The sequence below is a fragment of the Radiomyces spectabilis genome, assembly GCF_025331425.1.
Source record: "Radiomyces spectabilis strain NRRL 2753 chromosome Unknown BYT42scaffold_5, whole genome shotgun sequence".
In the NCBI taxonomy this organism is placed as follows: Eukaryota; Fungi; Mucoromycota; class Mucoromycetes; order Mucorales; family Radiomycetaceae; genus Radiomyces; species Radiomyces spectabilis.
The window spans coordinates 1,819,757-1,847,123 of NW_026251930.1; the positions used below are offsets into that span (position 1 = coordinate 1,819,757).

Genomic DNA, 27,367 nt, shown 5'->3' on the forward strand with positions numbered 1-27,367 from the left:
GGATATGATATCTTCCAGCTAGCGTTAAACATCACTATGGATTCAGGACAAAAAAGAAACGAAATGTCCGAAAACAGCAGTCAAAAAATAAGAGGAAACTTTCCCAACCACACATTGACGACTGCTCTTCACCTATGATGCGCATACATTTTTTCTTTCGCTGATTGTATGAAATCCTTTGAAAGTGTCTGATCATCCAAACATTTTTTGGCTGCTTAGACTAAAACGTGTTTGGTTTTTCTTTGCTCAGTGCCTTGTCGCGTTTTATTTGATTCAACTCATAGGACACACGACAGGGGAACACCCTGCACGCAAAAAATGGCATTTTCTGCAGGGTATGTTCTGTCTATTTTTGGCTTTGAATTTCTGGACGAAAATATTGTACCTTCATCGAGTTGGATAATGTACGGTTGATGCAAATCCGTATAACGGTCATGATTGGACTTTTTTTGTCGAGAATCCCATGGAGTCCAATCATTCTATTGTATATTGAGATGAATGATACAATCGCTTGTCTTCGCTATAATTCCCACACTTTAAAAAAAGGTAACGTGTTGATGTGCGACCATCCCTAAAATGGCCTATCCTGTTTATCATGATCATGTAAAACATCCTGTTGTTTATCTTTTGATCAACATTGCTGTGGAACGGATCCATCGCGGGTATATTGTGGAGGATGAAAATTGTGGGATAGCATTGATGCACGAAATGAAAGGATTTGCCGTGGTTATGTGATCTAGACTAGTGCCAATGAGGCAATGCACAACAGGGTACACACTACCATATTGGACCATTTTCTTGTGTCATGCCAACTTCCCCACAAATCGCCACAAAGTCCAAAATGGCAATGTCCAGTCAACAGATTCATTAAAATTGTATGATCTCATCAAAAACCGGTAGCCCATGGTTTTTAAATGGGCACGTTACGTCTATTTTCGAGCCAGAAAAGGCGTGGGCTATCTTTACATGCTGAACAACTGTGATTATTTGCTCAATTGCTCGCTAAAGGGTGGGTCAAACACAAGTAAGGCTATGCGATGTATCTAGCTAATTTTCGTGGTCATCGGATCGACACTTTTCTTTACAAGCTATTGATAAACAGACAATGGATTGGGAATCGGTGCCCAGAACGGCATAGCTTTGTCAAGCGTAAAAGCGCGCATTTGGTGAATGTTAAAAATTTTGACTGAGTCACTGTTATGGACAAGATGAATCAATCTCACTCAAAAGGAAAGCGATCGTCTCTGTCCCCCACCCCCACCCCTAACCGAAACGGCAATATGTGTTCCCGGATCCCACTCTTCCGCTGCTGTGTTCATGACGATGCACAGTAAACACCATAACGAGTCGAGAGGTCGTAATCAACTTTCTGTAGCCATTACGTTTGGTTAGATTGTACGTGTCCTTTTTTAGCTCCTTCCACGTTCGTATATGCCATCGATGAAATCATATTTCTGTCGGCGTGCTACCGGCGTCACATGAATCAATTTAGTTTCTTGAGAAATTAAATCACACTTCAGACGATCCCCTGTTGTGATCACCCTTCCGCGACCCGGCGTCAAAAAAAATAAAAAAAAATAAAAAGCTGACCGTATCACAAAGCAACAGCGTGTCCCATTTTACGGGTGGACACGATCAAAAACGTTTAGTACCATGTTACGTTGAGGTGCAAAGAAAGGTTGGAAAAAAGAAAGAAGCGTCCTACGCAACACAAGTGGACAAAAGAAGCTATTCGTTCCATCTCGTCAGAAAAATCGGATGTCCTGGTTCTTGGTAGATTAAAAAAAAACAGTTGTATGACGAAAAAAAAAAAGAAAAGGAAGACTCATTGCATTTTTCAACATGTTATTGCATTCTACCAAGAAAAACCAAATATACTGCCAATTTACAATTCGTCTCTATCATTGAAATCACTTCCACAACTCTGGTAATACATTGGGTAACTCGTGGATATCCTCAATTTGATAGTCTCCATGATGGGACTGTGATGCGTCATCGGCCAAGTGCACCGTTTTCCATCCAAGTTGCTAAACCACATCCATATGAGATACTTACAAACACGTCCCATACATTGTTCTTGTGTCTTTACCTTGGCGGCGTCAATGTTGGCAGCGGAATCGTCTACCAGGTAGCACAGAGTGGGGTCGCTGATACCTGCATGGGCCATTGCTTTATGGTAAAAGGAAACCTCTAATCACGACAGGCAACAAATTAAATGAGCTGATTTTGTACATGAATCCACCCTACTTGATCCTATGGCTTACCGGGTTTGCAATCAAAGTTGGGAATACGGTAGTCGCAAAAGGTCATGCCTTGAAATGTACGGTAAGGCGTCGATTAGTTGCGGACCCCCCAATGAGTGATAACAGGTGGGAGATCTCCCTCACTTACCATCAAATTCATCGGCAATGCCCAAGATATTGAGCACACGAGTAGCATGCTAATAGAACAATGAGTATGCCAACTGTTGATCAATCACTACACTACTTACAGGTTGATAGGCATTGGTAAACACCCACTTCTTCATCTTTAATTTGCTCAGCATATCCTTAAGGGCCGGATCAGGTTTCATCACGCTTTCCAAAGGCAAGCTTTGATCCACTTTCTCGTCTGAGGACCAAAAGATATTAGCATATTTCCCCCTTCTTATGACTCACAAAGTCGTTTACTGTACCATAGTCAATGGGATCCACCTGGTGATGTTTCAGTAAACCTCGAAGAGCAAGACCGTAATCCAAGTGGTAGCGATTACGTAAAACAATGGCTATTCAATAACCTCATTGAATGAATCCGTACTTATTTGTTCACGGTGCCCTAGCGCGTCCCAGCTTGAGTTCTTACCATCCTCCTCAGGGATACCGAGATCTTTGATGTACTTGACAATTCTAATATGGACGACGGTTGAGCACGTAGATCACACTCGTGCGGCTAATCATGTCTTACCTTTCTCTCATCATGGTGAGAATACCGAGATTCTTGTGCTAAATAGGTGATTCCTCATGAGTAGGTTGGATATGACACCATGACCCTATTCCGTTCCTTACATAGAGACAATTGTCACAATCAAAGAAAAACACGGGTGCCTGGTTCGATGTTGCTGTTGTCATATTTCTTTGCAAGTAGGGACGGATCAAGTTGAAACGATTCACTATTAGCGTTGAATTAGCCTTGTTTTTGTGTCAATATTGTGCAGCGACAGACACATACTGTTTTATACGGACGGTAAATATTGGAAACTTGCTGCGGCCGTTACATTAGTCAGCTCCGCACAGATAAAAAATGAACGGTGACTGAATCCATGACTATGGCAGGGTGACACAAATGGCCCGTTTCCCCGCAAATGATGAGATTCATGACGTGTCAGAAGAATGACTCTGTTTCATATGGCTCATTCCTATGGCGAAGGGCGGCTTTTTCTTCTATCATGAGTCAATAGATGACATGCATCGTCTCATCGCGTACAGCAAAATTGGATGGACGTTTTCTTCCCAGCATGCAGGAGAGCTCAACGTAACCGAGGCATATCCAACTCCGCATACAACACCCACACAGACAGACATGGTTTGTGAATGAAGGACTGTGGTTCGATTGGGGGAAATAATAACCAGCATACGAATCGGCAAAACCATGAAAAAATTCACACAACGTGCTGTTCTGCAGCTGTGGATTGTTTTTACTGTATTCAGCCGTGAAAGCGACACATGAGTCGAAACAGGTATAGTGCCGATCATTATCATAAAAGGGATATCCACAGTTCACGATATCATGGGTTTCTTTAAGTATATTACATTTGCCGTTACGATATTAAAAATCGAAACCAGTTTTTTAATTAATATTTCAACCTTTGCTGAATAATGTCAGGACGAAGGACGTGACTGAGAAATATGTGCATGCAACAATGCATAATACTGAAAACTAAATGCCTGCCTTTTCAAGAACACGATGGGCTTAGACTAAGACGTCTTTTTATGTCGGCAAAAAAAAAAAAAAATGCATGTTGAATGTTATCATCCACAGCTTCGCCTTTTTTTTTTTCATGATCCGGATCATGAGAAAGTCATAGCGGAGATTCTATTTGGCTTCCACTGATGCGCCATTGCACACTTTCATCTTCATACTCCGCCTATGCCTGATCATAATTGGTGATTTAGATTCTGAAAATAAAAATAAACTCAACTAGAATGAGAAACGAACAACTTCGTTCAGGAGTTGTTGACACTGAGTTGAATTTTTATTTTTTATCTTCATTGTTTGCCTGTTTATGGAAGTTCTTCTCGCTTTGCAGCTTTTTTTGTTTTTTTTGTTTTTTTGTTTTAATGGTATGAACCCACCACATGTATCATTGATGACACTTGGTGGATCAGAAATAGTACAGATGACAGATGGATCTGAATCATTAAGATTACAGTTTTTGCCAAAAAAGTTATAAGAATTATGAAAAATGACAAGGGAAAACAGGAAAATAGAAATAACCAGCCTTCCTTATCGATCGTTTATCCATGCATGCATTGTCTCTTTAAAGGGCAGGAGGGATGTACAGCTAGTGAGTTTGACAGCGAGAGATAGTGGAGGAGGACAAAACCAATTTGAGTGTAAATTGGGTCGGCACTTTTTTTCTATCTTCTTGATTGTTAAGACTTGAATGGTCTCTTTTTTTTTTTTTTCTATGCGGCCGAGAATTTCTAAAAAGGCCTTATTATTCCCGCGCAAATGGAAAATGGAATATGGATACTGGATCACACGGGTGGGTGATACGAATGGGTCTGTCAGGCCAGTGCGATTTCACGTACCGTTGGCGGCGCGACCAGGAACCCCGCTCCCAATCCCAAATCCCAAATGGAGTCTGAACTTTATTGACAGACTATCAGTTTCGACTTTGGTGAAAAAAAAAAAAAAAAAAGGATACAATGGCACAGGCTGTCGGTTCAAACCCGATATAGGCTGAACCCCCTCATCGTGTAACCATCGTTCGTTTGGTGAATGTAGTGGATGACGCGTCTTTACGTTGAATATGCATGCCATTTAGACGTGCATCGACAGTGTGAAAACATGCTGTCTTCGGGAATAGTTGACCTTTTTAGTCACGTCCACCGGTTAGTTCAATTTATTCCTGCTGATGGGCGGCGGACCTTGACCAGAACTGAGAATGTTGTTAGAAGACAAATGGGATAAAAGAATGTCCGTTCACCGCATCAGGGAGCCATTTGGGCAGCCGATTTTCCTGACTTTCTACGGATGTTTTGCCATTCCAGCAAAGGAGAGCCTTTTTCATCATACCAATTCATCGATTTGAGAAAAAATAAAGAAAAGAACCAGCCTTCAAAGCTCGATAGGTAGACAAGTATGGGATACGAACCGTGTCTCTTTTGTCTCTATCTAAAGGTCATCATCTCGGCCGTCTTGTGTGACTGAAGCTATAAATGCCAATAACATGGTTTATCAAGTTTGTCACAAGGTCAAAATCGTACTCACTACTTTCATTCTATCCTCCGGTTTGTTTATAGCTCCACTACAATCCTTTTTTTTTGGGTCAACCCCACTGCAAATGATTCGGTCAAAACCACCTTGTCTTTGTCTCTTCTACTCACCTGCGCATGCTACTTGCCATTGCACCCTTTTTGCTTTAATATTCTTTTTATTTTCTTTAGTGATTGAAAACAGGCGATGGAAGCGGATGCAAAAATATGTATATCTGTAATCGGCAGCTTAGATGAGCTTGATTGGGAGCGCAGAAAGTACATCTATAATTGATTCGAAGCACAAGGATCATCATAGAAATCTAAGGGGTTCGTTTTTGCCAAACCTAAAAAGCACACATGGCAAAACAAAGGTGGAACCAAAAAGATGAAAGAAGGCAAGGATGATTGAAAAAGAAATTACCCATTTTTTCCCTCGCGTTGCTTCATCGGGCAATTGATCACGTTGCCCTACTAAAAAGGAAACTCCACCGTGGCGCAATTGGGTCAAGAGCTATATTCCTTTGACTGTAACACGAATCGCGATCCCACCAAAAGAACTGAAAAAAAAAAATAAGCTAGTCAGATTTGCCTTTTATGGCTAAGGACCTGGTATAAATACTATGGTCTACCCAGCAAGACTAAAGTAACTTTTTTCCTTTGAGCGTTTGTTTAAACGGCCCTTGACCCTTTTGGCTCTTTTCCTACTATTTAACCTTTAAATCCACTTTAGCCTCTTCCTCCTCGTCCTCTTCCTCTTCCTCCCTCCCCCCTTTTAGTCCTATACCATGAATGAAGCCCCACGTGAGGGAAGTAAATTCCTGTTCAATCATCAATCCTTCATAGCATTAATGTCGGCCTCCATTGTGGCGTCGGTCATTTCCCTCATTGGCGCCGGGCTCGCCATTCTCGGTTACGGGTACCTGTGGTTTTACCACCGACAACCGGCCAATCGGGTCTCGCTACGGTGTGTCTTTCTAGCGAGTGTAATGAATGTGCTAAAAGGCATGTTCGATATAGCCAATGTACTCTCCGTGGGTGACACAGTCTACTGTCACGCCGGCGCTGTCATTGTCCTGTTTTTAAAAATCACAAGCGCAGCTTTATTGGCTGTCGTCGGCCTTAATCTGGTCCTTATTTTCGTTATTAATGTCAAACGCTCCGACCTTTTGGAATTGTTCTACTATCCCGGCATCTTGCTATATTCCTTTGTCACCATCGTCGTCCCCATTTATCTGGAATCCCGCATCGGCTCGTCCAACGGTAACGAATATGTTTGCTGGTAACGTATTCTTTTATGACAAACATATAGTATAATTATAGCGGAATGTCTCGATTAATCGCTTTTTTTCACACGATTTAGGTACTACACTCATTACTATCTGATCGACGGTTTCAGTGATTTCTTTTGGGTAAATGATTCGCTTTCAAGCCATTTTGGAGCCTATATGCTCAGAACCATACTGATATAGTATTATATATTATACAGATGTGGTTTTATGGCTTCGTTTTTGGCATCATTGTCATAGCGGTGGTATGTTCCGTCATTGCCATGTACAAACTTATCAAAGAGTTTCCGTCATTCCGCGGAAATCAAGCAACCGACGATCAAACTCGCGATGCGCCTGCACAACCGAGTATATTTGGTAAAGTTGTTTTACGCTGCATTCTTTATCCTCTAGGTAAGTCCTTCACACATTTACCCTACTTGAACACCAATCATGTTTGACTAACCGATGTCTTTTTACCATTAGTTCCTTTTATTGTCAATATTTTCGGATTTGTTATGCAACTTTTGATCAGTTCTGATCGGTCCCCCTATGCCTTGGCCATGATTGACGTGATTTTCTCCAATCTAGAAGGTAAAATATACGAAAAAAAAACTGTTTTATCTTCGAATGACTGATTTATTGAATCATGATTTTCTAGGATTGTTTATCGCTTGTGTCTTTTTCAGCGATCCTGCCATTGCTACGCTTCTCAAAGACCGATTAAAGTCGTGGCGCAAAGATTATCTCGACAAATTCAGTGAAATCGAAAGCTACGATGAAGGACGTGCCCGATTTTCGCAAACTGTGTCCGTGTCGAGTGTTCCGAGCACGCATTCGAAAGACCACGGTTTGTCACCCCCACTATCCGCGCGAAGAATGCAACCTCGAGGTGGTGCCGCCGACCAAGAAGGAACGCAGCGCAATAGTACGTTTTGGTCGCATTTCAACAAAGATGACCCATTCCCAAGCGCAGTGCCTATGCATCAATTGAGTATGCACGACGATCATTCTTCGCACGAACTTCCCTCTTTGGACGCTTATGTGTCAGCGAAAAACCGGGAACTGAAATCGTTCCGTTCCTTCGGCCAACCTCAATTCCCTTCTTCCCTTCCGCCAATCCCCAGTCATAAGTCCTCCTCTGATGCATTCAAACCCCGTGAATCGTCTTCATCATCATCACAAGATCATCCAGCGTTCGGTTCCGATACGACAGAAAATGACTCCACATGAAGCACCGTTTACCGTACTTAGATCATTATTACTACTTTTTACCTTTTTCATCACTCTTTTTTTTTCCTTCCCATGCCAAAACTTCCCCCCCGTTTCCACGTCATGTATATACCAAGTCTTTTTGTATAAACATATACAGTTCCTTTAGTGCAAAGGAACCTATGCATCCTAAAAATACCGCATGACAATCGATAACTGAAAAAGAAAAAAAAATTGCACCGTAAATTTTTCTTTTTCATTCGCTTTGATACACGAATGTGAGAGAAGATTCCCAACCACACTTGTAGATATGTCTTTTTTTTTTTCTTTTCTTTCTTTGGTCTTTTTCCAGATGACTTGGCAAATTAAAATAGCGAGTACTGAACCTGTTCCATCGTGTTGCACCAAATGGATAAGCAAACAAAAAATAAACAAGGAAAAAGACAATGATCAAATGGATACACAATTTAATAACAAGTACAGAATAACGCGTGCACCATTATCGGTACAAAGATCATTATCATGGACTGCAAAGCAACTAGTATACAGGCTTCCTGTCGAGATCGACTGTGAACAAATGATTAGAAACGCGGGAAGTTTTTTTTTCGGTTTTTGCATAATGGGGTGAGTTGTGGAGAGGTAATGGAAAAAGACTTGAGACCAGTAACGAATGGATTTAGAGTGACTTTTAGGCAATCGACTCGTAGCGAGCACCGTATTCTGCACGGTTGCTGAACAGGCTAAAGGATTTCAAAGAACGACTGTGAGAAAAAGCACTATCCATCTATTTCATGCATGCTACCCTTCCTGGAATATACACTTACAAGTAGAGAATCAGACCCACAATGGGGAAGAAGAAGACCAACAATGACCAACCCAACTTGCCCGACATGGAGCGTCGAGAGTTGAGTACTTCAAAGATGACGATGAGGTCAAGGATAAGCACAATCAGGCCAATAATGCCTCCACTGTAGGAAAGCATGTTCTTATCGAGAGGACCGACCATTGTATAAAGACAAAAGACTTGAACAGGAAAGTGTTACAATAGAAGAAAAAAATCAAAAGATTTGAATCTGCAAAAAAAAAGAAGACGGCACCCTTTTCTTCCATCGAAAAAGTGTGCAACTGGAGTAATTATGACATCATCATAGTGCGCAGCTCAATGTTTCGTCTTGAAGGAAACAAGAAACCGCTGTTTTGCTTGTGGCTTTTTGTCAGAAATCTCCACGACGGCTCATGTGACCTAGGGACGGAATCCTAACGATCGGGTCCGTTTTACTATGGAGTGTGGAGCCTTGTCGTTTTTTTTTGGTTATTCGGGGATGAACGACCAGCTCAGGATAGGATTGCATGAAGACCAGCCGCATGATATTTGAACATCCGCTCCCAGGTTGAAAGAAACCCCAACTTTGATTCCTCAGGATGGAATTGAGTTGCGTCGCCATTTACAACAATGCCGTCGACCCAGTGTTCCTTTACTTTTCCGAAAGCGTCACCGAGATGTTGGGATGGACTCCCGAGGAATTAGTCGGTCAGACTTCATCCACATTCTTGCACACCGATGAAGCCGGCGCACTGCAGCAACTTCATCTTCGTAACATCGCCACCGAAAGTCTCACATCCTTGATCACCTACCGATTTTTGCATAAAAACGGATCCTACGTTCAGGTCGAAAGCATCGTTCACTATTGCTACGATCTCCTTGTTACCGCCAACTTTTTACGCGATGAGACGAGTCTCAAACACAAAGTACGAGCCAATTCCACGGATGAACTGATCATGGTGCAACCTGATGGATGCGCGCAACTCGTCCAAGTGCGAAAGTACCGTCGCGCTGAAGAAGAGCATTCATGGGATTCTCAGAATCCGATGGTCATGGCCAAAGTGACGGCAAGGAAGGAACCGCGCTTCTTTCTCTTGTTGAATCGATTTACAGACAATCTCCAGATTGTATGGGTATCTGATCAAGCCGAAAGATCGTTTGGCTTGGATATGCAAGAAATGTACGGCAAAACTCTCTACCATTACATGCAGGAGAGCGATATTGTTGCCATGAAAACCCAAATTGATCTCGCCAAACAAATGGGCATGGTCGTCCGGTTACGGTTCGAATGGGTCGTGGATCGCGAAAACGACGCGAGCTTCACCGTAGAAGCCATTTTCGATTGCACCCTCGACGGCATCATCATGATCATTCGACGCGCTTTTCAAATCATCATCTAGTTTTTTTAAAAACCTATTGCATTTTTTTCTGTACACAAGAGTTGTTTTTTCGTGACCTCTCCTTCATAGGATTATATCTTCTCTGCCCCCATGCACCGCAGCCAACTCTGTTTTTAATAAACAGTATCTTTGTCATCTCGTCACCAAAATGATTAAACGATTCACGAGCGCTGTTACAGGTATTATCCAGCGCCCTTTTTGCAACATAGGGGATGACTTTTTGCTAGAAATACTAGTACTAAATGTTACCTTCAGATAGCGAGCGTGTGGGTGGAGTTCTGTGTGGACTCGCCTAATGGCACTGTCATATTCTCTTTACATGTTTTTTCCAAATTTGCCATTGGCAGCAGACCAGTGATCGTTTGTCGTTTTGAACGCCATCGGCGTTGGTGTTGCACCGCGCTCCATGTATGTCTTTTTACTGTGGCGAAACAAGCATATTACCAAGTTCCTTAGACGGTTCACCAGCTGTATCAATACATGGACCGTCGATTTTATGGAATAAGAAAAAAAATCACACAGTTGGTTTACATAGCCACATTCTCAGTTTCATTTTTACAAGGCTGTCATGCCCTTTTTAAAGGAAGCGATGCCTCACACACATTCGTTAAAAGCAAGGACTGTATGAAGATGGTTTATTATGCTTGATTCAGCAACGACATTGGCTGCCGGAGGGTTTATTGGATAAATGATGTTCGCTTGACTGGCACTACGCTTTTGCGCTTTGTTATACTGTGATTTAAGACTATGATGATTGAACGAATTCCTTGAAACACCCTTGCTGCTGTCCGAATTCGTAGCATGCGACCAGTTCATCCATCCAGGGCTTTTTTCCCTAAATTGCTATACAGACAATCTGCCAATTCCGCTCTCTAGCACCTTTCATCAACGTGGTTTTCTTGCACACGATCAATGTCTGTGAGTTCAAGTTCTCCCGGATCCTCCATGGGAGTGATGCTACCAGAGAAATACACTGATCAGCTTACATTATAAAAGATATTCTCTACAACGTTTACCTTCCGTCATTACAAATATCTTCGTATTTGCGTTCTAATGATGCACAATAAGCATGTCCACCTTTTGCATGCTGCACAGCACGATGAGGGTCCGTGGCAAACGTATTGACAACTTTGCCGAACTGTGAGTTCATTGACGCGCAAAGCGTCTGAAGAGCCAACAATTGGCTTTCATTTGCCCCGATCGTGTCGGTCACTGTCGCCGAATATGTTCATTGCGATTTCGTACAATTAATGGTAACAGGATCGTTAAAATTGGCCACCGCGACGATGCTTCGTTCCCCTGAAATCAGAAAGTTTGTTACGGGAACAAATTGGAGGTAGCACCTCGTTGTTCGAGTCCCGGTATCATATCCACCGACTGGAGCAATCCGGGGAAGTCTTCTGTAAGACGCTTCAATACGTCGTAGATCAATTCATTTCTGTGTTTGCAACCGAGTTTTCCATTTTTCATGAACGCAGTACGCCTCCGACGCTCAAATTGCCGAGGTGATGCAGATTTTCGTCGATACCTCGCACAGGACGCGCTGGGTATTCGGGACGAACTGCGCTGCTGCCGATCAAAAGCTCTTGTGAAGTCCGTTTTCGTCCTCCAAAACCGGTCTTTCGAAAATTCACCAGTGTCTTCGCAGGAAAATGTAAAGGTTCAAACGCACCGTAGAAGTGTGATGGCCTTTGTGGCCTAAGTTTGCCACCGTAATCAGTAAACTTGAAGCACCTTCACATGGCCGAAATGTGAATCAGCTCCATTTCTCAGAAGATGCACTCCGCGGCAACTACTGCTCAATGCGCGCCATCGATGAGGCTGGTCGGACAGTTTTGCGGCACTTTTCGTTGGTGCATTTCACTGCACCGAGACACACATTCGTGAGGTTGACACCACCCTGAAATACGGTCACGTTTCTTTTGCAGCCACTGCCAGCCCATGTCGGTGTGTCATACTCCATTTCCGCTGACTCAAAGCCGCCAGTGGTAATTTGCTGGACAATGTCTCCGTCAATCCACCTATTAAAAAGTGCAGAATGGAAGAAAGAAAAATGTGGTAGGTTGATTTTCTCAATGGACGCGACTGTTTGCCATTTTGGCGGAGTTGGTATTGGACCGCTTCTCCATGCATGCACACACACACACACCCGGAATCCCAACACAATGGGCTGCTTCATTATGCCAGAAACTAAAAAATCCATATCTCTTAAGCCGCTCTATAGCTGAGAACAACCTTATCATAAAGATTGTTCTCGAACAAGCTCAACTCCTTTTTCAACCTCATCCCTACCACTAGCAGGAATTGGATATTTTCGACGAGGCTTCGGTATAGTCGTACGCCTCGCTTTCCACGGCTTTGTATGAGCTGAAAAAAACACAACGGCACAAAAGTAAAAGTTCACATGGTCATTGTAGGCGGCTTTTTGGCTTACGTTTTGTTTGGCCAATGATAGAATCCATTCTTGCCGCCTATTGAATCCTTAGTACACAGATTTCTAAGCACTAGCTGTTCCGGCAGCTTGAAAGCAAGCTTCCCATTGTTTGATCTCTGTAAATGAACACTGTATCACGGCGGAATCCACCAGAGAGGCTGGATTTGGCAGGCTTTATACCTACCACAGGTTCAGTTTCAGTGTTTCTCGGATTGGATATGAAATATCAACCGAGATAAGTTATCCATAAGTATAAGGGGAAAGCGACATACGTCATTCAAACCAAGCTAACAAGCACAAAGCCTTGCAAGAAAGATAAATGCTTGAAAAAGAAGTATTGTTCTTAATACAGCGATCATGATGTGGGTGGTGTGGTACATTTTAATGATTTGCCGAATGTCGGCCAACGTGGGGGAAAGGTCTGAATATTGCTGCTCCCGATTTGCTGGTTTTCTTTCTCCGCTCTCGAGGATAGCCGTTGGAACGATGGTTCTATATTCTCGACGCAATAGGAAAAGAATCTTGTACTACCTACAAAATGAGTATCGCATTGTAAAAAAGCGCCAAGCTACATGCAGTGATTTCTTTCTTGTTCTTGCACTTCTTTATTATTGTATTTTTCCGTCTTTGTAATGTCACTTATCAGAACGGTTCGCTGTCTATTCCCTAATTCGCGGCAAATTGCCCAATACGCTAGATACCGTCGCCCTGGCCTACACGCTAACTGCCCCTACAGTACGGCTTTACATCCAATTTCTATCACTTCGAGACAAAATCGTAAGTGAAATGCTAATTTTTTTTTTCTTCCAAGATGACCAACTGACTTGAGGGTTGGGCGACGTTGTTTTCAGACATCGCTACGGCTCCTCAACCTAGTCCTGCGCAAGGGGATGGAGAAGAACAAAGGTAAAATGATGATGGTAGCTCGCGCCAAATGAGAAAGGGTATTGATCGTGGATGATTATAATGATGTCAGAGCCTCTGAAATTCGAGACGCCAAATTGGTGTTTAACGAGGCGTGGAGGAATATCGAATCATATTACGGCAGGGAAAATATCCGTTTACCAAGAGAGTTTTTCTTTTTGATGGGAGCGCCTGGGTAGGTACGATGACAGGCAGACACTTTGAGCAAGGTCGCTGTTAACAGTTTGACGATATCAGCTCAGGTAAGGGCACCCACACGCCATCTATTATGCGTGCACGTGGCATCACCAATCGACCGATTTCCGTTTCGCAACTGCTGCAAAAACCGGAATACCGTGATCTCATCAATCGAGGCCAGATGGTGTCTGATCGATTCGTCATTGAGGTCATACTCCATGCCATGCTAAATTGTGATCCGTCCGTGGGCGTGTTGGTGGACGGATTTCCTCGCACCAACGTACAAGTGGAAGCTTTAAAGTTTTTACATGAAAAAATGACCGAGTTACGACGTGAGTTTTATCACACGGATCGTCGTGATCAGTTCCCGTAGGTTATTGGCTTGTGACGTCGTCCTTTTTGGGTTTTTTGAACGGTGACTGATGTGATTTTTTTTTCTGTTTTTCTGTTTTGCTGATAGACGACCTGTGTTCCGTATTTGCGTACTGTACGTGGATGAAGAAGTGTCGGTGCAAAGACAGTTGGACCGAGGAAGGAAGGTCCGTCAACATAATATTCAAGTTCGAAAGACGGGCCAGGGACAGTTGCTGGAAGAGCGCGTGACGGACAGTGATGAAATGGTAGGGAAAGTGACGACAAGAAACAAATCACATGGAAGGCTAAACGGCTGGTAATGGTATCCAAGGTTATCCGTGAACGATACAACTTATTCAGGGAATACTACGATTCGTTGCTCAAGCTGTCAAAGATTTTTCCTTTCCGTAAGTCTCCGAGCGGTGTCCTTTTACTCAATATGGGCCTAATTTTTTCTGGCGGTATCTAGGTTTGATCAATGCTTCCGGTTCCATTAAAGAAGTGATGCAAATTATACTCAAAGAATTTGAATACCAATCGTCACTGGAGCTGGATTCTGATACTTACGATGCCATCGCCCATATACCCCTTGCTACGGAAATCGGAATTCATGCGAGACAGGTACTTTTGGGCACCGAACAGTTGCCTTTTTTGAGATTCAGTTTCACCAATCAAAATGGATCGGATATCTTATCAGTTGAAAATGGGCTTGATCACAGGACCTCATCGGCCGTCTCGAAAACTATCAAGATATAGAACCTAATGTGTTAAAACGGGCTATCCGGTATATCGATCAGCATGTCATACCTCAGGTGACTCGTCATTCTTTCAGTGGCCATGTTATGATTCGCACGTACGTTTGATATTGCATTGCAAAACCTCGAGATGATTCCCGCTAATGCCTCTTTTTTTCCTCTTGGGAACAGTGAGGATCCACAGCTGAATGACAGTCATTTTGTTAATATCATTATGGATGTATTATCGGAACGAGGTTATCACGTTTCATTTGACAGTCATATCCAGTATATCCCTACTTCTGTCAATATCAAGACGGGCAAAATCAATCTTAAAAAGTAAGTGGGATCAGATATGAACCTGTTATAGCTCGGGGTGGATGCTAGGGAAAAACTGACCAAGCTTCCGACTATCTATCTAGGCACCACGTCCACGTGATGAATGTTAATTTTCCCAAACACTATATCCGTGCATTGGAACAGAAGTTTGATTAGATAAGAGGAAGCGCCTTCCCCTCATTTTTATGTAACTCTTTCCTTTTCCCCATAACCGTTCATTTCCGATAGAGTATGTTAGAATTAATTTCAACCACCCTCTCTTCATGTCAATATGTACCTTTAATATATATGCATTTCCTCATCAGAAAATCTTGCTAGTAGGATATACTGACCATGACAACGTAACTGACGGGCAGCATTCTATTCCAAGTGGACAACTGCTGATCATAACTGCACCTTTCTGCAAACTAGAATAAACGATGTTCGATAAACAATGTAAAATTAACCAATTTCCGTAATAAACAGACTGATGAAATTCACGCCACGTTCAATATGCACTCTGTCTTGTGAAGGTGTTATTGTTACCCAAAAAATCCTTGGATTTATTTTTTGACTCTTATTAGCATTGACTGCCCTGTACTCTTTGAATTTACAATTAAGGTTACACTTCATTAGTCGAGAACTTTCCATTGTGTGTTGCAACCACTCCTGCATAACAAACAATGCAAGATTGATGATCCACCTGTGCTGTGCAGCCAATGACCATTTGTGCATTGACGGCGGCTATTGAACTCTCACGTTGCAACAGATAGTCACTGTCCATTATATGAGGGTCATATCATATACATAATTACATTTATATGAGGAACCGTGGGGCCTATCGTTTCCGAGACAGCTTTTGTGATTACGGGATGTATCTATGGAACGAAATCGCCTTTGGAGAACCTGGCTTAATGCAGTTGTACATAGTTACACAGAGGAGTTTCTATAGAGAGGAGGGAGTAGGCGAAGTTTTCTTTAGTATCCAAAAAGAATCGTAAATGATGCCTGATAATGAAAGTGGAATTCTAGAATTTACTGCATTGGCAGATACTGTTATTTGGTCCAATTAAATAACATCATTGTTTACTACGCACTTGCTAATTTTCTTTGGTAATTGCTCATGATCATGTCCATCTAAAAAAGATAATGTATACATTTACATTATGTAGTCATGAATGCGGTTCTTACTTTTTCATGACATAAAATGATCCCTTAGCCTTCTATGAGATAAAAAAGAGATCCAATATAAAATACGTAAATTGCTTCTTTGATTACATGAAGAGTGAAAATCAGATACCCCTTATCTGTGAACGAAGACATGACTGCAATGCATTCGTTTTGCTTGACAAAGGCAAGAAAATTGGCGTTGAAAGCAAAAGCATCCATGATTTGCACCTTTTTATCATTGGCCTCATTTATCCTCTCTATGGAGATTGCTTAAGATGTTATTAAATTTTTCATATCTTCCACTTGGAGATATCCGTACATCCTTGTACGAGAGACAGTGCCAAAACTCTGGTCAACAACCTCTTTCTCATCCACATTAACCATAGCATCCCTTTCCTCTTACTTTGTCTCCAAACCCCTTCGCTAGATAATCTGTATACAGTGCTTACCCAGTCTTCCACCCTGTCAAAGGTGGAGCACAGACAATGGTTCTTGTTCCTCCCCTTTCTACCGAGAATAAAGCGGGCACATCCATAAATAATAAGTACGAGCATTTATTGTTGTCCACAATTTCTCCAACAGAACGTCAAGCATGATAAATCATCCTGAGAACAATTCTTACTTTTAACGAAATGCGTGCGAGGTGGCGCTTCCATCATCAAATAAGAGCATGACAGCCTTCTAAAAATGAAACTGAAAACGCGAGTATGTAAACCGATTGTAACCCTTTCTTTCCTTATTTTCTTATTCGCTGTCATTGCTTTTTCGCTTCAGTAACCTTTTCTGGAATAGGCGATCCGCTCCAATTCCCTTTTTCGTAAAGAAGGTCTTCATTGGCTGAATAAAATGTATGCTGATATCACAAACGGTCACCCCCACCGTCTGTTGAGAAATGCTGCTCATACTAAACAAGCTGTGTTGTCCTGGAATTACAGAATTACATGGCAGCTGGTTAAACATGCGACCACCTGTTTATCCACGAGTTGCTATTCTTGGGACTACACTGAACACTTGCTCCTGGCCACAACATGAACACAAAAGACACAAAGAATAAGCACGCTGCTGCCAAATCCACGTGCAGAGATATTGACACACAAGGGACCCGTCACTGGAACCATCATCATTGTCTCACCGGATGGCAAGCTTTTTGTCCGTGATCCAGCTTCATGTGATGAAAAAAAAAACCCATCACCTATTGATTAATTGGGGTTTTCGAGGGTGGTTGCTTTCTTTTATTGTCCGACGAAATTTCGGTCAATATGTGATGTCAATCGTTGAATTTGTGCGGTGATTTGGGAACTCCGCCGGACACGGTGATTGTTTTTCCTTCTGTTTCTTTTCCCGCTCTTTTATCTTCTTGTTCTTAACACCTTCTTCGCGCTTCCTTTTTTTTGCTCTTTTTTCTTTGTCTTCTTGCTGCATTGAGCATTCATAATGGGTCGATTTTTTGGAAGCAAAAACAATAACGTCGAATCCGAGGAGACACCTACCGCTAGTGATGTCGATAAACTCTCTTTGAAGAATGCTGAACCCGGCACCGGTGGTCAGTTTAAAGAATTCTTAAAGACCGTCATTAGCTTCACTGGCGATCTTTCATCGTTGACCTGTCCTGCGTTCTTCTTGAACGGTCTTTCACTCCTTGAATATGGGTAAACATTAATGTTTTGACGGTGGTTCATCTACAACCTTTTATTTTTGTTGCTTATCATGTGTGTGGTTATTCTCTCTTCATTAGTACTTATTGGGGTGATCATCCTGAATGGTAAGTTTCTCGTCATGTTAAGAGGCCATGTGAACGGCGTTGCTTAACCGGTTTGACGCGGTTTAGCTTTGCTGCTATCAGCGAATCATCTGATCCTCAAGAAAGAATACTGGCTGTCACACGTTGGTTTATGTCCACATTGTGGGGAAGCTATGCATCACGCTGCACCAACGGGGCCACTGAGAAGAAGCCATTGAATCCAAGTAAGTGTTGTTTTAACCGTCAATTGATGGCGTAATCGTATGTTAATTGTCTATTTTTCGCAGTCTTGGGTGAACAATTTCATTGTCAGTTGGGCGATGTGAAGTGTATTTGCGAACAAGGTACGTGCACCATGCGAAAGGGAAAAAAAAATGAAACGCCGGTGTCGTCATAGACCTGTTTTTTTTTAATTACGAGTTTAAATTTTTTTTTTTTCCCTCCATTCAGTCTGCCACCATCCTCCGATTTCTGCCTTTTATTTAGAGAATGAGAAAGCCGGCATTTCGTTGAATGGTCACTGTAAGTTGGTGGTGGGAAGGGTGTTTGGCCGTATGATTTATCGAAAAACTAATTTTTGATCATTCATTGACTTGTTATCATCAGCTGGCCAAAAGTCCAAATTCAAAGGTACTTCCATTAAAATCGAACAAGTGGGACGAGCCGTGCTCTACGTCAAGCAATGGGACGAGCAATACCTTATTGATTATCCCGACTTATTGATTCGTGGTGTCTTGATGGGTGCTTGCTACATTGAATTGGGTGGACAATGCACGATTGCTTGTACCAGTGGTGCTCAAGCCAATATCGAATTTGTGCCCAAGCCATGGTTTGGAGGTGAACATAATCACATCAAGGGCTCCATTTCTATGAACGGCAAGGATGTTTATGCATTGTCCGGCCGTTGGAGTCACAAGTCGTACTACAATCGACCTGATGAAAGCAAAAAGGAACTACTGTTCGACGCCGAAGCGGAGCCCATGGCGAAACGTGTCACACGTCCTTTGGAAGAACAACAGGATATCGAATCGCACAAACTCTGGGGCCCTACGCTTGATGCGTTGAAGGTCAAGAATTACACGGTGGCCAATGCCGAAAAATCCAAGGTCGAGGAATGGCAACGTGGTCTTCGAAAAGAAAGAGAGCAGAAGAAGGAAACGTGGGAACCCGTTCTTTTCAAGTTCGTCAAGGATGCCGAACCCAACAGCGATTACGCAAGGCGAACTATCGAATTGACAAAATCCATGAATGGCAAGCCATTGTTGGATAACGGTGCATGGACATACACAGACTCACTTCACTTGCGCCAGTAATCGTGCCAAAATCCCCTCTTGCTTCAGCATACCATTTCTTGTTTCTTTTCTTCTCAAATTTCTACTTACTGTATGTCAGGATTTTCGATGTGATTCCCTTTCACTCTGATATGTGTTTTTCTCTATCGTTCTACAAATGCTGCTTTTCTTTTATAATTTGCTGTACCAACTAATACTACTTTTGTGCGCCTTTTTTCTTCTGATCACTCCCCCAACTTAGAATGTGTCTTTTTTTTTTTATCCAATAAAAATTGGAGCTAATCTTGTCAACAAATTACAGTGTTTATTAGACATGCGTACGTTTATTATGATCTAACCATGATAGATGTTTGTCCAACCAAAACTTCTGCGGACTGCGTGATCCCACTGATGAAATAGAACTTCCCTTTCTATTGTTCATTTTTCCATTGCACGGTGAGAAAATACATTACAATGACATGGATTCAAAAAGAGACAAGAAAAATTTACCTCGGTCATGCATTTTTGGCTGAAACATTTTCTCACCAGCAATTTCTCCTATTTCATCAAAATCTTTCCATATACCGAATCCAATCCCTGCCGCAATAGCGGCACCAAGCGCTGTGGTATCGCGCATATTAGGTCGAACTGTGTATGATGGATGGGTTAGAGAGATTTCTTAATCCATTTGTGATTGCAATTACTTGCCTACAGGAAGGCCCAGGACGTTGGCTTGTATTTGCATACATAAATCTGAATTGGACATACCACCGTCCGCTTTCAACACCTTGATAGGGACATTACCGTCGTGTTTCATTGCGTCCAGTATCGCTCGTGTGGAAAGGCACACCGCTTCCAGCGTCGCTCGAGCGATATGGTTCTTATTGGTATACTGCGTGAGGCCCACCAGGGTACCGCGAGCGTCATCACGCCAATACGGGGCAAACAATCCGGAAAATGCTGGCACAAACATCACACCTCCCGTGTCCTTCACTATTGAAATCATGCAGTCATCAAAATTAGAGTTAAAGATCATTTCCTTGTTCCCATGTTGCACAGACACTTGTTCATGTCCACATTTTCTGCCTTGCCCCTTTTATCACGACGCGAACAACAAGCCATGGTAGATTACCTTTTGAAGCCAACACGTCAATGTCGGCGGCTCTTTCAATGATACCAATGTTATCTCGAAGCCATTTGACAGCGCCTCCGGCGACACTGATGGACCCCTCCAGTGCATAAGCAATAGGTCCATCAGTACCAAATTGGTATGCCACAGTAGAGATCAATCCATTTTTCGAAAACACGGGTTCAGGGCCCATATTGAACAATAAAAACGCACCGGTACCGTAAGTGATTTTCGCTTCACCTTTGTTGAAACAGCGCTGACCGATGAGGGCCGCTTGTTGATCGCCAACGCATCCTGTGATTGGAAGATCCTCTAAAGGGCCCCACTGAACGTTTCCATAGTTTTCGGAGGATGATACAATGGTTGGAAGCACATGCTCAGGAATACCGAAAAAACTATGTTTCGAGAACGAATGATCAGATCGCAAAAAAAAAAAAAAATTGAGCTGTTTGTTTCACAACTTTATCGTCTTATCTTATCAAATTGAGACGTGCAACTTACTCGAGAAGGTTCTTGTCCCATCGACGTTCTTTCAAGTTCATAAACATGGTACGACTGGCATTGGTGATATCTGTAACATGTAAACCTCCTTGAATGCCTCCGGTGAGATTCTGCATCATAAGTAGATAAATAAATAAAGGTTAATTGAGGTCACTCGCTGAGTTCCAAATGGGGAAGAAGCTTTACCCAAATGAGCCAACTGTCAACAGTGCCGAACATGGCCTGCTTCTTCTCCACGGCGGTTCGGACTCTTTTCACATTGTCGATCATCCATCGCAGCTTGACCGCCGAGAAATAGTTGTGTATCGGCAAACCGCAGATCTCGGATACATTAATATTCATCTCTTTCTGCTTCTGCAGGAAATGTTGCACCAGTTTGTTGGTTCTTGTGTCGCTCCATACAATAGCATTATACAGTGGTTCGCCTGTTTTTCGATCCCAAACAATAGTCGTTTCTCGTTGGTTCGTGATACCAAGTGCTAACATTAAGTTGGTCAGTGAAAATGCCACAAGCGGCTCGGTTGGTCCAATGCTCTCACCTTTCATGTGATGCGACTTGTGGCCCATCATGCCAAATTTTCGCATCGCTTCATCGGCACACCGAATGACGGAATCCAGCAAATCATAAGGATCGTGCTCTACCCATCTGTGACGGATTGTTTGGCAGTGGTTAGTCAACTATTTCGTTTTCATGCAGTCCTCAAGCTTACCCTGGGCGAGGATATATTTGTTCAAATTCCAATTGGTGTGACGTGACGAGCCGCCCGCTGCCGTCAAAGATCAAAAAGCGTGTAGAAGCTGTACCTTGATCGACGGCTCCGATGTAAATGGACGGCATCTCTTGTTTTTTTCAAGTAATAGAATAAAGGTGTGGAATGATGCTTTACTTTTTTTGTAAGAGATTGAAAAGAGAAATTCTTCCCATTGTCGGGACACCGTCACGCACGGATGTCTGTCTTTGCATGAAACCAACAAGCCCACAATTTTTTTTCCTCCGAATTCCATCCAATGAGAAAAAAAGATTTCTGGGGTCTCACTTTGAGAAGGTGCTTACGGAGACTTATTGTTTGACGTGATGGATCATTATCATAAGATGAGCCGATACCGCGAGATACGCATCGATCAAGAAATTGCGACGCATTTAAATATGACCAGAAAACGATCTGCATTCACTGTTACATTAGGCCATGTCCCCTGAATTCAACAGTGTTTGTGACACCATGGCTTGGAATTTTTTTTTGTTGCTAAGCATTTTTTTTATACCGCCCCCCCACCCCACACTATGCCCATAGTGCATGCGCAGGCTTCCAACAGCAAGGCATAACTTTTTCTTAATGTATGCCCAAATACAAGAAAAACTTGTTACCTTGACTATGGCTCCTTTCTCTCGTAACCATCCCATGGACTCGTAAATAACACATGTAGCTGATAGATAATACCGGGCAGTCGCATTGATAAATAAAACAATGAATATGTAGTATAATGATGTTGCCAAAAATGTTGCAAGTTTATTTTGCGGCCGCCTTGGTGTTGTGACAAAAAAAATAAAAAAGCTGGCTGAAAGAAGACCCAGCTTTCCACCGCTGTCGGGTTTTCAACCCCCGCTTGAAAGGTCAAAACCATGGCTGTAAGAATCTCGAAGCAATCCAGTGGAAATAAGTCTTGTCTGTTGCCTCAGCAACATTGCGATCGTCCATTTGTGTAGCGCATCGAATGGTGGTTATCATGCAACACCATGTCTGCTATTATAAACACAGTCAAAATTGATATTTACGATATTTCCATATTTCCAATATTTTGGCTCTGCATGGCAAATTCGAAATCCTGGAAGACTAAGCTTTATTTTTGGCTTACTTGTGTGTTCCCAATCATCATAAATAGTACTTGCTTAAATACGATGGCTCCATTGGCCTCTCGTTTTCCATTTTCCCCCTTTTTTTCTTTGCCACCATTCTTTAATTTGATATGAAAATTTCGTTCCTCGTAACGATTACCATCCTTTGCGGGATTTCACTGTCAACGGCACAGAGCAGCAACTCGGCCAATCCACATTACGCGTCTATGCTTAATCATTCTCTGTGGTTTTATGAAGCTCAGCGAAGCGGATATCTACCTAAAACCAACCGAGTACCATGGTATGTAAAATGCTTGGTCTGAGGTGGTACAAGACATTGCACATTTCTAATATGTCTGCAACAATTCAGGCGCAGTAACTCATCGATTCATGACGGTGAAGATAACAATGTGGATCTAGTGGGAGGTTACTATGACGCAGGGTAAACTATTTGAAGCGCCGCATTACGTATCCACGAACTAACCGATGGCACTCTGTGAGGAAAGAAATTATATGAAGTTCACCGTTCCTCTTGCCCATACAATTTCTCTCATTGCGTGGAGTGCTTCTGAATGGTTTGATGGATACCAAAAGGCCAACCAAACCTCTCACCTTTATGACATGGTTCGATGGGGAACCGATTGGTTAATGAAAGCCCACCCAAAACCGGACGTCTTGTACCTTCAGGTACGATGGATCTCACTTGCAAAAGTTGCTTGACATGACCCTTATTACGTTCTTTAAATTTGTTTGTTTTATATGTAGGTCGGTGCTGGTAACATCGATAACAATTATTGGGGTATAAATGAAATGGAATCCTTGATCAAAGATAAGAAAAAGTGTATATTGAATTGTGTGGTTGCTTCCCAGGTCCTGACACCGGTATTCCACGATCACGACCATCGTACATGGTCAATGCTACAGCCCCGGGAACGGATGCCGCCGGCCTTACTGCCGCCGCTTTAGCTGCTTCCTCTTTTCTATTTCGAACCCGATTCAACGATACTGCCTATGCTAATACACTCCTCGAAAAGGCCATCAGTGTATACAATTTTGCACTGTCGGCTAGCCCATGGCAAATTGCCAGCAAGGGTGCTCCCGCAACGAGCGAATTTTATAGCAGCAATACCTACGACAACCAGCTTATTTACGGTACACTGTGGCTCTACCGCGCCACGGGAAACACTACCTATCGTGACCGAGCCTCTCACTATTTTGATGTGTTCAATGTCTCCCGAGTCCCCAATGTGGTGATGGATTGGAGCAATCACGCCGGCTCATTGTACGTATTGGGAGCCACCATCGATAATACGACGACCAAGTATCGCGATGCTGCGAGACGCTACCTGGACAACATTATTGACCGTCACTTGCAACCGTGCAGTTACACGGACGGAGGTCTGTTGTGGTGTGACAGGCAAAGTGTGAGCAACTCCTTGATCCCTGCGCAAAATATGGCGCTGTTGGCGCTTTTACACAGCAAGATTGATGATTTGCGAAGCAAGATTTATACGGATTTTGCCATTTCGCAAATCAACTACGTTCTAGGCGCCAACCGAATGTAAGCATAAAGTTGCTGTACATAAAATGTCGGTTTTTCCTCGGCTAACAGCTGAAACTTTGTAATCTAGGTTGACCCCTTACGTTGTGGGCATTCATCCCAACTCTCCTAGAAACCCCCATCATGCCGGTGCTTCCGGTGGCACTGACCTAAGACGTATCGACACTGAGCCGCCTGAGATGAAACATACCTTATATGGTACGTGACACGGAATCGGCAAATCGCTTAAATGAGTTTTTTCTTTATTGACGTGTCTATTTCTTGTTAAGGGGCGATGGTGGGAGGTCCAGACCAGAACGATCTCTTTTACGATATTCGCAGCGATTATAAACAGACAGAAGTGGCGATCGATTACAACGCGCCTTTCCAAGGTCTAATTGCTTATCAGTTGAGCACCGGTGCTGGGGATCCACCTTTTGTTTCCATTACAGAACCGAGACCTTATGTGGAAAGACCGGACGGGTCCTCCAACCCCAATTATCAGCCATCGCAAGGGCTCAAAGGCTGGCTTATTGCCGTTATTGTCATCCTGGCTCTATTCATCGTCAGCTCTATCGCTCTTTTAACAAGATATTGCCTAAAGAGAAATAGGCATTACACCAAGTAGAATAATTTAATATAGATTGTTACAATTAGGATAGAAATGAAAGACAATTGATCAGTTTTTTCTTTAATGAATTGGGAAATTTTGTATGAAATGAGAATACCATGACACGCATTATACAGATAAATGGGGATTTACATATCTAGATCTATGGAGGGGAGGGAACTGTACGTCACGCGTATGTACAAGAGAAAAAAATAACAAAAGAGGCATAAGATGAGATGACTAGCATGGTGGAGAAGAAGGATAAATAATCAATAGATAGACGCAATGGTTCATAAAATAATGCAAATAAAGAGGACAAGTTAGGGGAAGAGTAAGAATGATTTGAATGAAAAATGTGGGGAAAACAAGGGTGGATTTGTCATGAAAATGTGTGTGTGTGTCAGTGTGCGTAAAAAAAAAAAAATGTGTGCTTTGTGATGATGTTCCTCCTTTTTTGTTGTAAGAGTGGGGTCGAAAGGGTGGTTGAAAAGTGAAATGCTTAGATGTGATAAAGAGCAGCAGATTGCCAGGCATCAATGTGAGATAGCAAATCCGATGACACTGGTTGCTTGCTGAATTGGTAAGGATATTCTTTCGTGGACATCAATGCCGGTTGCTGTTGTTGCTTGACAAAATGCGCCGAGATCGGTTGCGGAGACGGTTGACGATAAATGGGCTGAGACAACACGGGGATAAAAGCGGCCGATTCGTCCATGGGCATCATTTCTTGCTTGTAGGGCAAGCCGTAATCGTCGGTCCATATAGGTTGAGAATACTCGAAAGTTGGGACCGGAGGAATGCGCGTGTAGCTGTGGTTGGCCGAGAAAACGGGTTCGGAAGGCATCCAGCCCATTTGCAATGGCACAGAGGATGGGATGGTATCCATGACAGGCATCGTAGGGTTATCAAGAATGGTGGAAGGAAAGAACACGGAAGACGGAGAGGATGAAGTAGGCGAGACACCGCCAAAGGCATACACGTCCGACTGATCGCTGAATGACAACGGTGATTGCGACGGTGGGGTCATCATGAGCACCGACGAGGGATGAGTGTAATCACCATAGTGAGGACTCAGTTCATCAGCCACCGATGGTGATGCAAACGTGTCTCGTGTCATCATCAAGCCATGGGTCTCGACGGGCGCATATGAAGCCTGTTCCTCGAACAACCAATGTTGCTGTGGAATTTCCTTCTCCGCAGCCACCGTGGCATGATCCTGCATGGATAACGATTCGATGGATTGAGGCGAATCCGAGCCAGATGCTAAGAACAGAAAGTGTATATATGATGATTAATATTTAATGACTTTGGACAAGAAAAAAAGCAAAATTATCGAATGACTGTTATTGATAACGCATGTCTTACCTTGGCGTTGGTGTCGCTGACGCTTCTTGTAAGGGCCTCGCTTGACACCTTTCTTTCGTTCCTTGCGTGGTGAATTGATACAAGTGGCTGTAATGCCTAATTTGATGCAACGTTGACACGGTCTTCCTTCATCGCATTTCTTGCAAGCTTTCTGGCAATTAACTAATTGTAATGACCCAAGATTTAGTACGACATCAATCAAGCCGAGATAACCGACGGGAGCGTATCACAAAAAAAAAAAAAAAAAGTATGATAATTACCGCATGCGTTTTTCACTTGTTTTCTTTTCGATTTTTTCACGTTGAACTTTGAGGCCGATTCCACGGTTTCGTCGTCGTCAGCATCCGAGATCGGGCATGGTGGCATAGCGGCGGTGTAGGCATAGTAATTGGGCATATCTTGTGGCTGATCATTGGCTGACGATGGAACATATTGTTTATTATCAAGAGCAACTTGATAATTCAAAGGGTTGTACTGCATAGTGTAAGAAAGAAAAAAAAAGTTTGGATAAATAAAAAACAGGTGGGCCTTGGCAAGCTGGAAAAGAAAAACAAGAGGAAAACGATGGAGGTGAATCCGATTTGATGGGATGCTTATATACGACAAATTCATTACTTCAGCATCCCGTCTATTTTAGCACGCCAACTTGATTGGTGCATCACGTTCTTTTGCTTATTTTCGGCAAAGCCCTTCCTTCCACATGGATAAAGTCCCTTCCGAGCTTTCCTTTTCCTTACCTGCTAAAGCACCCTTTCTTTTTTACACTTGATAGACTACAGAAAAAAAATTGTCGGAACTTGACAATTTTGAGTTTTCGTCCTGATTTCACCCCCTATACCTTTGTCGTGTCTCTCTGTATTTCTTCTACGTAAATTCTTTTTCCCCCTCCTTCATTCTCCTTAGAGTCCACGTAAGATAGCGTATATCCAAATCGTTTTGCCGTTGATCCTTTACGAAATCAACAAGGAGATGAATCCACCAATTCATCACCAGCCAACACCCCACCAAAAAAAAAAAAACCAAGATGATTTAAGGGGGTTGACAAAATAGACTATTTCTGATGAGCAATAGTATATGCACGTTAGTATCCAAATGGATAGAAGGAT

The 27,367-nt window shown here is 42.7% G+C and overlaps 10 protein-coding genes across 10 annotated transcripts; 5 read left to right on the forward strand and 5 right to left on the reverse strand.

The window, feature by feature from the left end:
• Positions 1–1,762: 1,762 nt before the first annotated feature.
• BYT42DRAFT_566847 (pyrimidine 5'-nucleotidase) lies at positions 1,763–3,195 on the reverse strand. Its single transcript, XM_051568031.1, has 9 exons — positions 3,045–3,195; positions 2,944–2,981; positions 2,842–2,885; positions 2,675–2,764; positions 2,492–2,610; positions 2,392–2,440; positions 2,265–2,312; positions 2,090–2,190; positions 1,763–2,027 (listed from the first exon to the last, which is right to left on the reverse strand). Exons 1-9 carry the CDS (start codon positions 3,105–3,107, stop codon positions 1,911–1,913), a joined length of 669 nt encoding a protein of 222 aa, XP_051424813.1. The 5' UTR covers positions 3,108–3,195; the 3' UTR covers positions 1,763–1,910.
• A 3,049-nt stretch (positions 3,196–6,244) lies between these two features.
• On the forward strand, positions 6,245–7,957 carry BYT42DRAFT_613303 (uncharacterized protein; the record flags this gene model as incomplete). Its single annotated transcript, XM_051571720.1, has 5 exons — positions 6,245–6,738; positions 6,820–6,868; positions 6,946–7,138; positions 7,211–7,318; positions 7,386–7,957. The coding sequence occupies 5 exons, from the start codon at positions 6,245–6,247 to the stop codon at positions 7,955–7,957; spliced, it is 1,416 nt and encodes a 471-aa protein (XP_051424814.1).
• A 667-nt stretch (positions 7,958–8,624) lies between these two features.
• Positions 8,625–8,942, reverse strand: BYT42DRAFT_613304 (uncharacterized protein; the record flags this gene model as incomplete). Its single annotated transcript, XM_051571721.1, has 2 exons — positions 8,625–8,676; positions 8,761–8,942. The coding sequence occupies 2 exons, from the start codon at positions 8,940–8,942 to the stop codon at positions 8,625–8,627; spliced, it is 234 nt and encodes a 77-aa protein (XP_051424815.1).
• A 416-nt stretch (positions 8,943–9,358) lies between these two features.
• BYT42DRAFT_545407 (uncharacterized protein) lies at positions 9,359–10,159 on the forward strand (the record flags this gene model as incomplete). The annotated part of the gene is made up of 1 exon (XM_051565811.1): positions 9,359–10,159. The coding sequence occupies one exon, from the start codon at positions 9,359–9,361 to the stop codon at positions 10,157–10,159; it is 801 nt and encodes a 266-aa protein (XP_051424816.1).
• A 1,747-nt stretch (positions 10,160–11,906) lies between these two features.
• Positions 11,907–12,925, reverse strand: BYT42DRAFT_308599 (uncharacterized protein). The gene is made up of 4 exons (XM_051562955.1): positions 12,866–12,925; positions 12,698–12,773; positions 12,452–12,630; positions 11,907–12,349 (listed from the first exon to the last, which is right to left on the reverse strand). Coding segments are annotated over exons 2-4 (579 nt in total). The 5' UTR covers positions 12,700–12,773; positions 12,866–12,925; the 3' UTR covers positions 11,907–11,951.
• A 249-nt stretch (positions 12,926–13,174) lies between these two features.
• On the forward strand, positions 13,175–15,476 carry BYT42DRAFT_566863 (putative adenylate kinase). The gene is made up of 10 exons (XM_051568032.1): positions 13,175–13,370; positions 13,445–13,499; positions 13,570–13,692; positions 13,755–14,063; positions 14,155–14,314; positions 14,380–14,455; positions 14,518–14,669; positions 14,768–14,901; positions 14,975–15,121; positions 15,205–15,476. Exons 1-10 carry the CDS (start codon positions 13,226–13,228, stop codon positions 15,275–15,277), a joined length of 1,374 nt encoding a protein of 457 aa, XP_051424818.1. The 5' UTR covers positions 13,175–13,225; the 3' UTR covers positions 15,278–15,476.
• A 2,093-nt stretch (positions 15,477–17,569) lies between these two features.
• On the forward strand, positions 17,570–19,598 carry BYT42DRAFT_566866 (uncharacterized protein). Its single transcript, XM_051568033.1, has 6 exons — positions 17,570–17,919; positions 18,006–18,032; positions 18,099–18,235; positions 18,299–18,355; positions 18,462–18,533; positions 18,618–19,598. Exons 1-6 carry the CDS (start codon positions 17,705–17,707, stop codon positions 19,322–19,324), a joined length of 1,215 nt encoding a protein of 404 aa, XP_051424819.1. The 5' UTR covers positions 17,570–17,704; the 3' UTR covers positions 19,325–19,598.
• On the reverse strand, positions 19,582–21,828 carry BYT42DRAFT_566869 (uncharacterized protein). Its single transcript, XM_051568034.1, has 8 exons — positions 21,623–21,828; positions 21,452–21,558; positions 21,099–21,391; positions 20,913–21,022; positions 20,415–20,806; positions 19,991–20,275; positions 19,793–19,930; positions 19,582–19,713 (listed from the first exon to the last, which is right to left on the reverse strand). The coding sequence occupies exons 1-8, from the start codon at positions 21,748–21,750 to the stop codon at positions 19,637–19,639; spliced, it is 1,530 nt and encodes a 509-aa protein (XP_051424820.1). The 5' UTR covers positions 21,751–21,828; the 3' UTR covers positions 19,582–19,636.
• Positions 21,829–22,973: 1,145 nt separating this feature from the next.
• Positions 22,974–24,914, forward strand: BYT42DRAFT_494693 (Six-hairpin glycosidase-like protein; the record flags this gene model as incomplete). The annotated part of the gene is made up of 7 exons (XM_051564315.1): positions 22,974–23,047; positions 23,117–23,188; positions 23,253–23,433; positions 23,512–23,545; positions 23,617–24,307; positions 24,378–24,505; positions 24,577–24,914. The coding sequence occupies 7 exons, from the start codon at positions 22,974–22,976 to the stop codon at positions 24,912–24,914; spliced, it is 1,518 nt and encodes a 505-aa protein (XP_051424821.1).
• Position 24,915: 1 nt separating this feature from the next.
• BYT42DRAFT_566874 (uncharacterized protein) lies at positions 24,916–26,816 on the reverse strand. The gene is made up of 3 exons (XM_051568035.1): positions 26,522–26,816; positions 26,262–26,423; positions 24,916–26,159 (listed from the first exon to the last, which is right to left on the reverse strand). The coding sequence occupies exons 1-3, from the start codon at positions 26,739–26,741 to the stop codon at positions 25,396–25,398; spliced, it is 1,146 nt and encodes a 381-aa protein (XP_051424822.1). The 5' UTR covers positions 26,742–26,816; the 3' UTR covers positions 24,916–25,395.
• Positions 26,817–27,367: the final 551 nt, after the last annotated feature.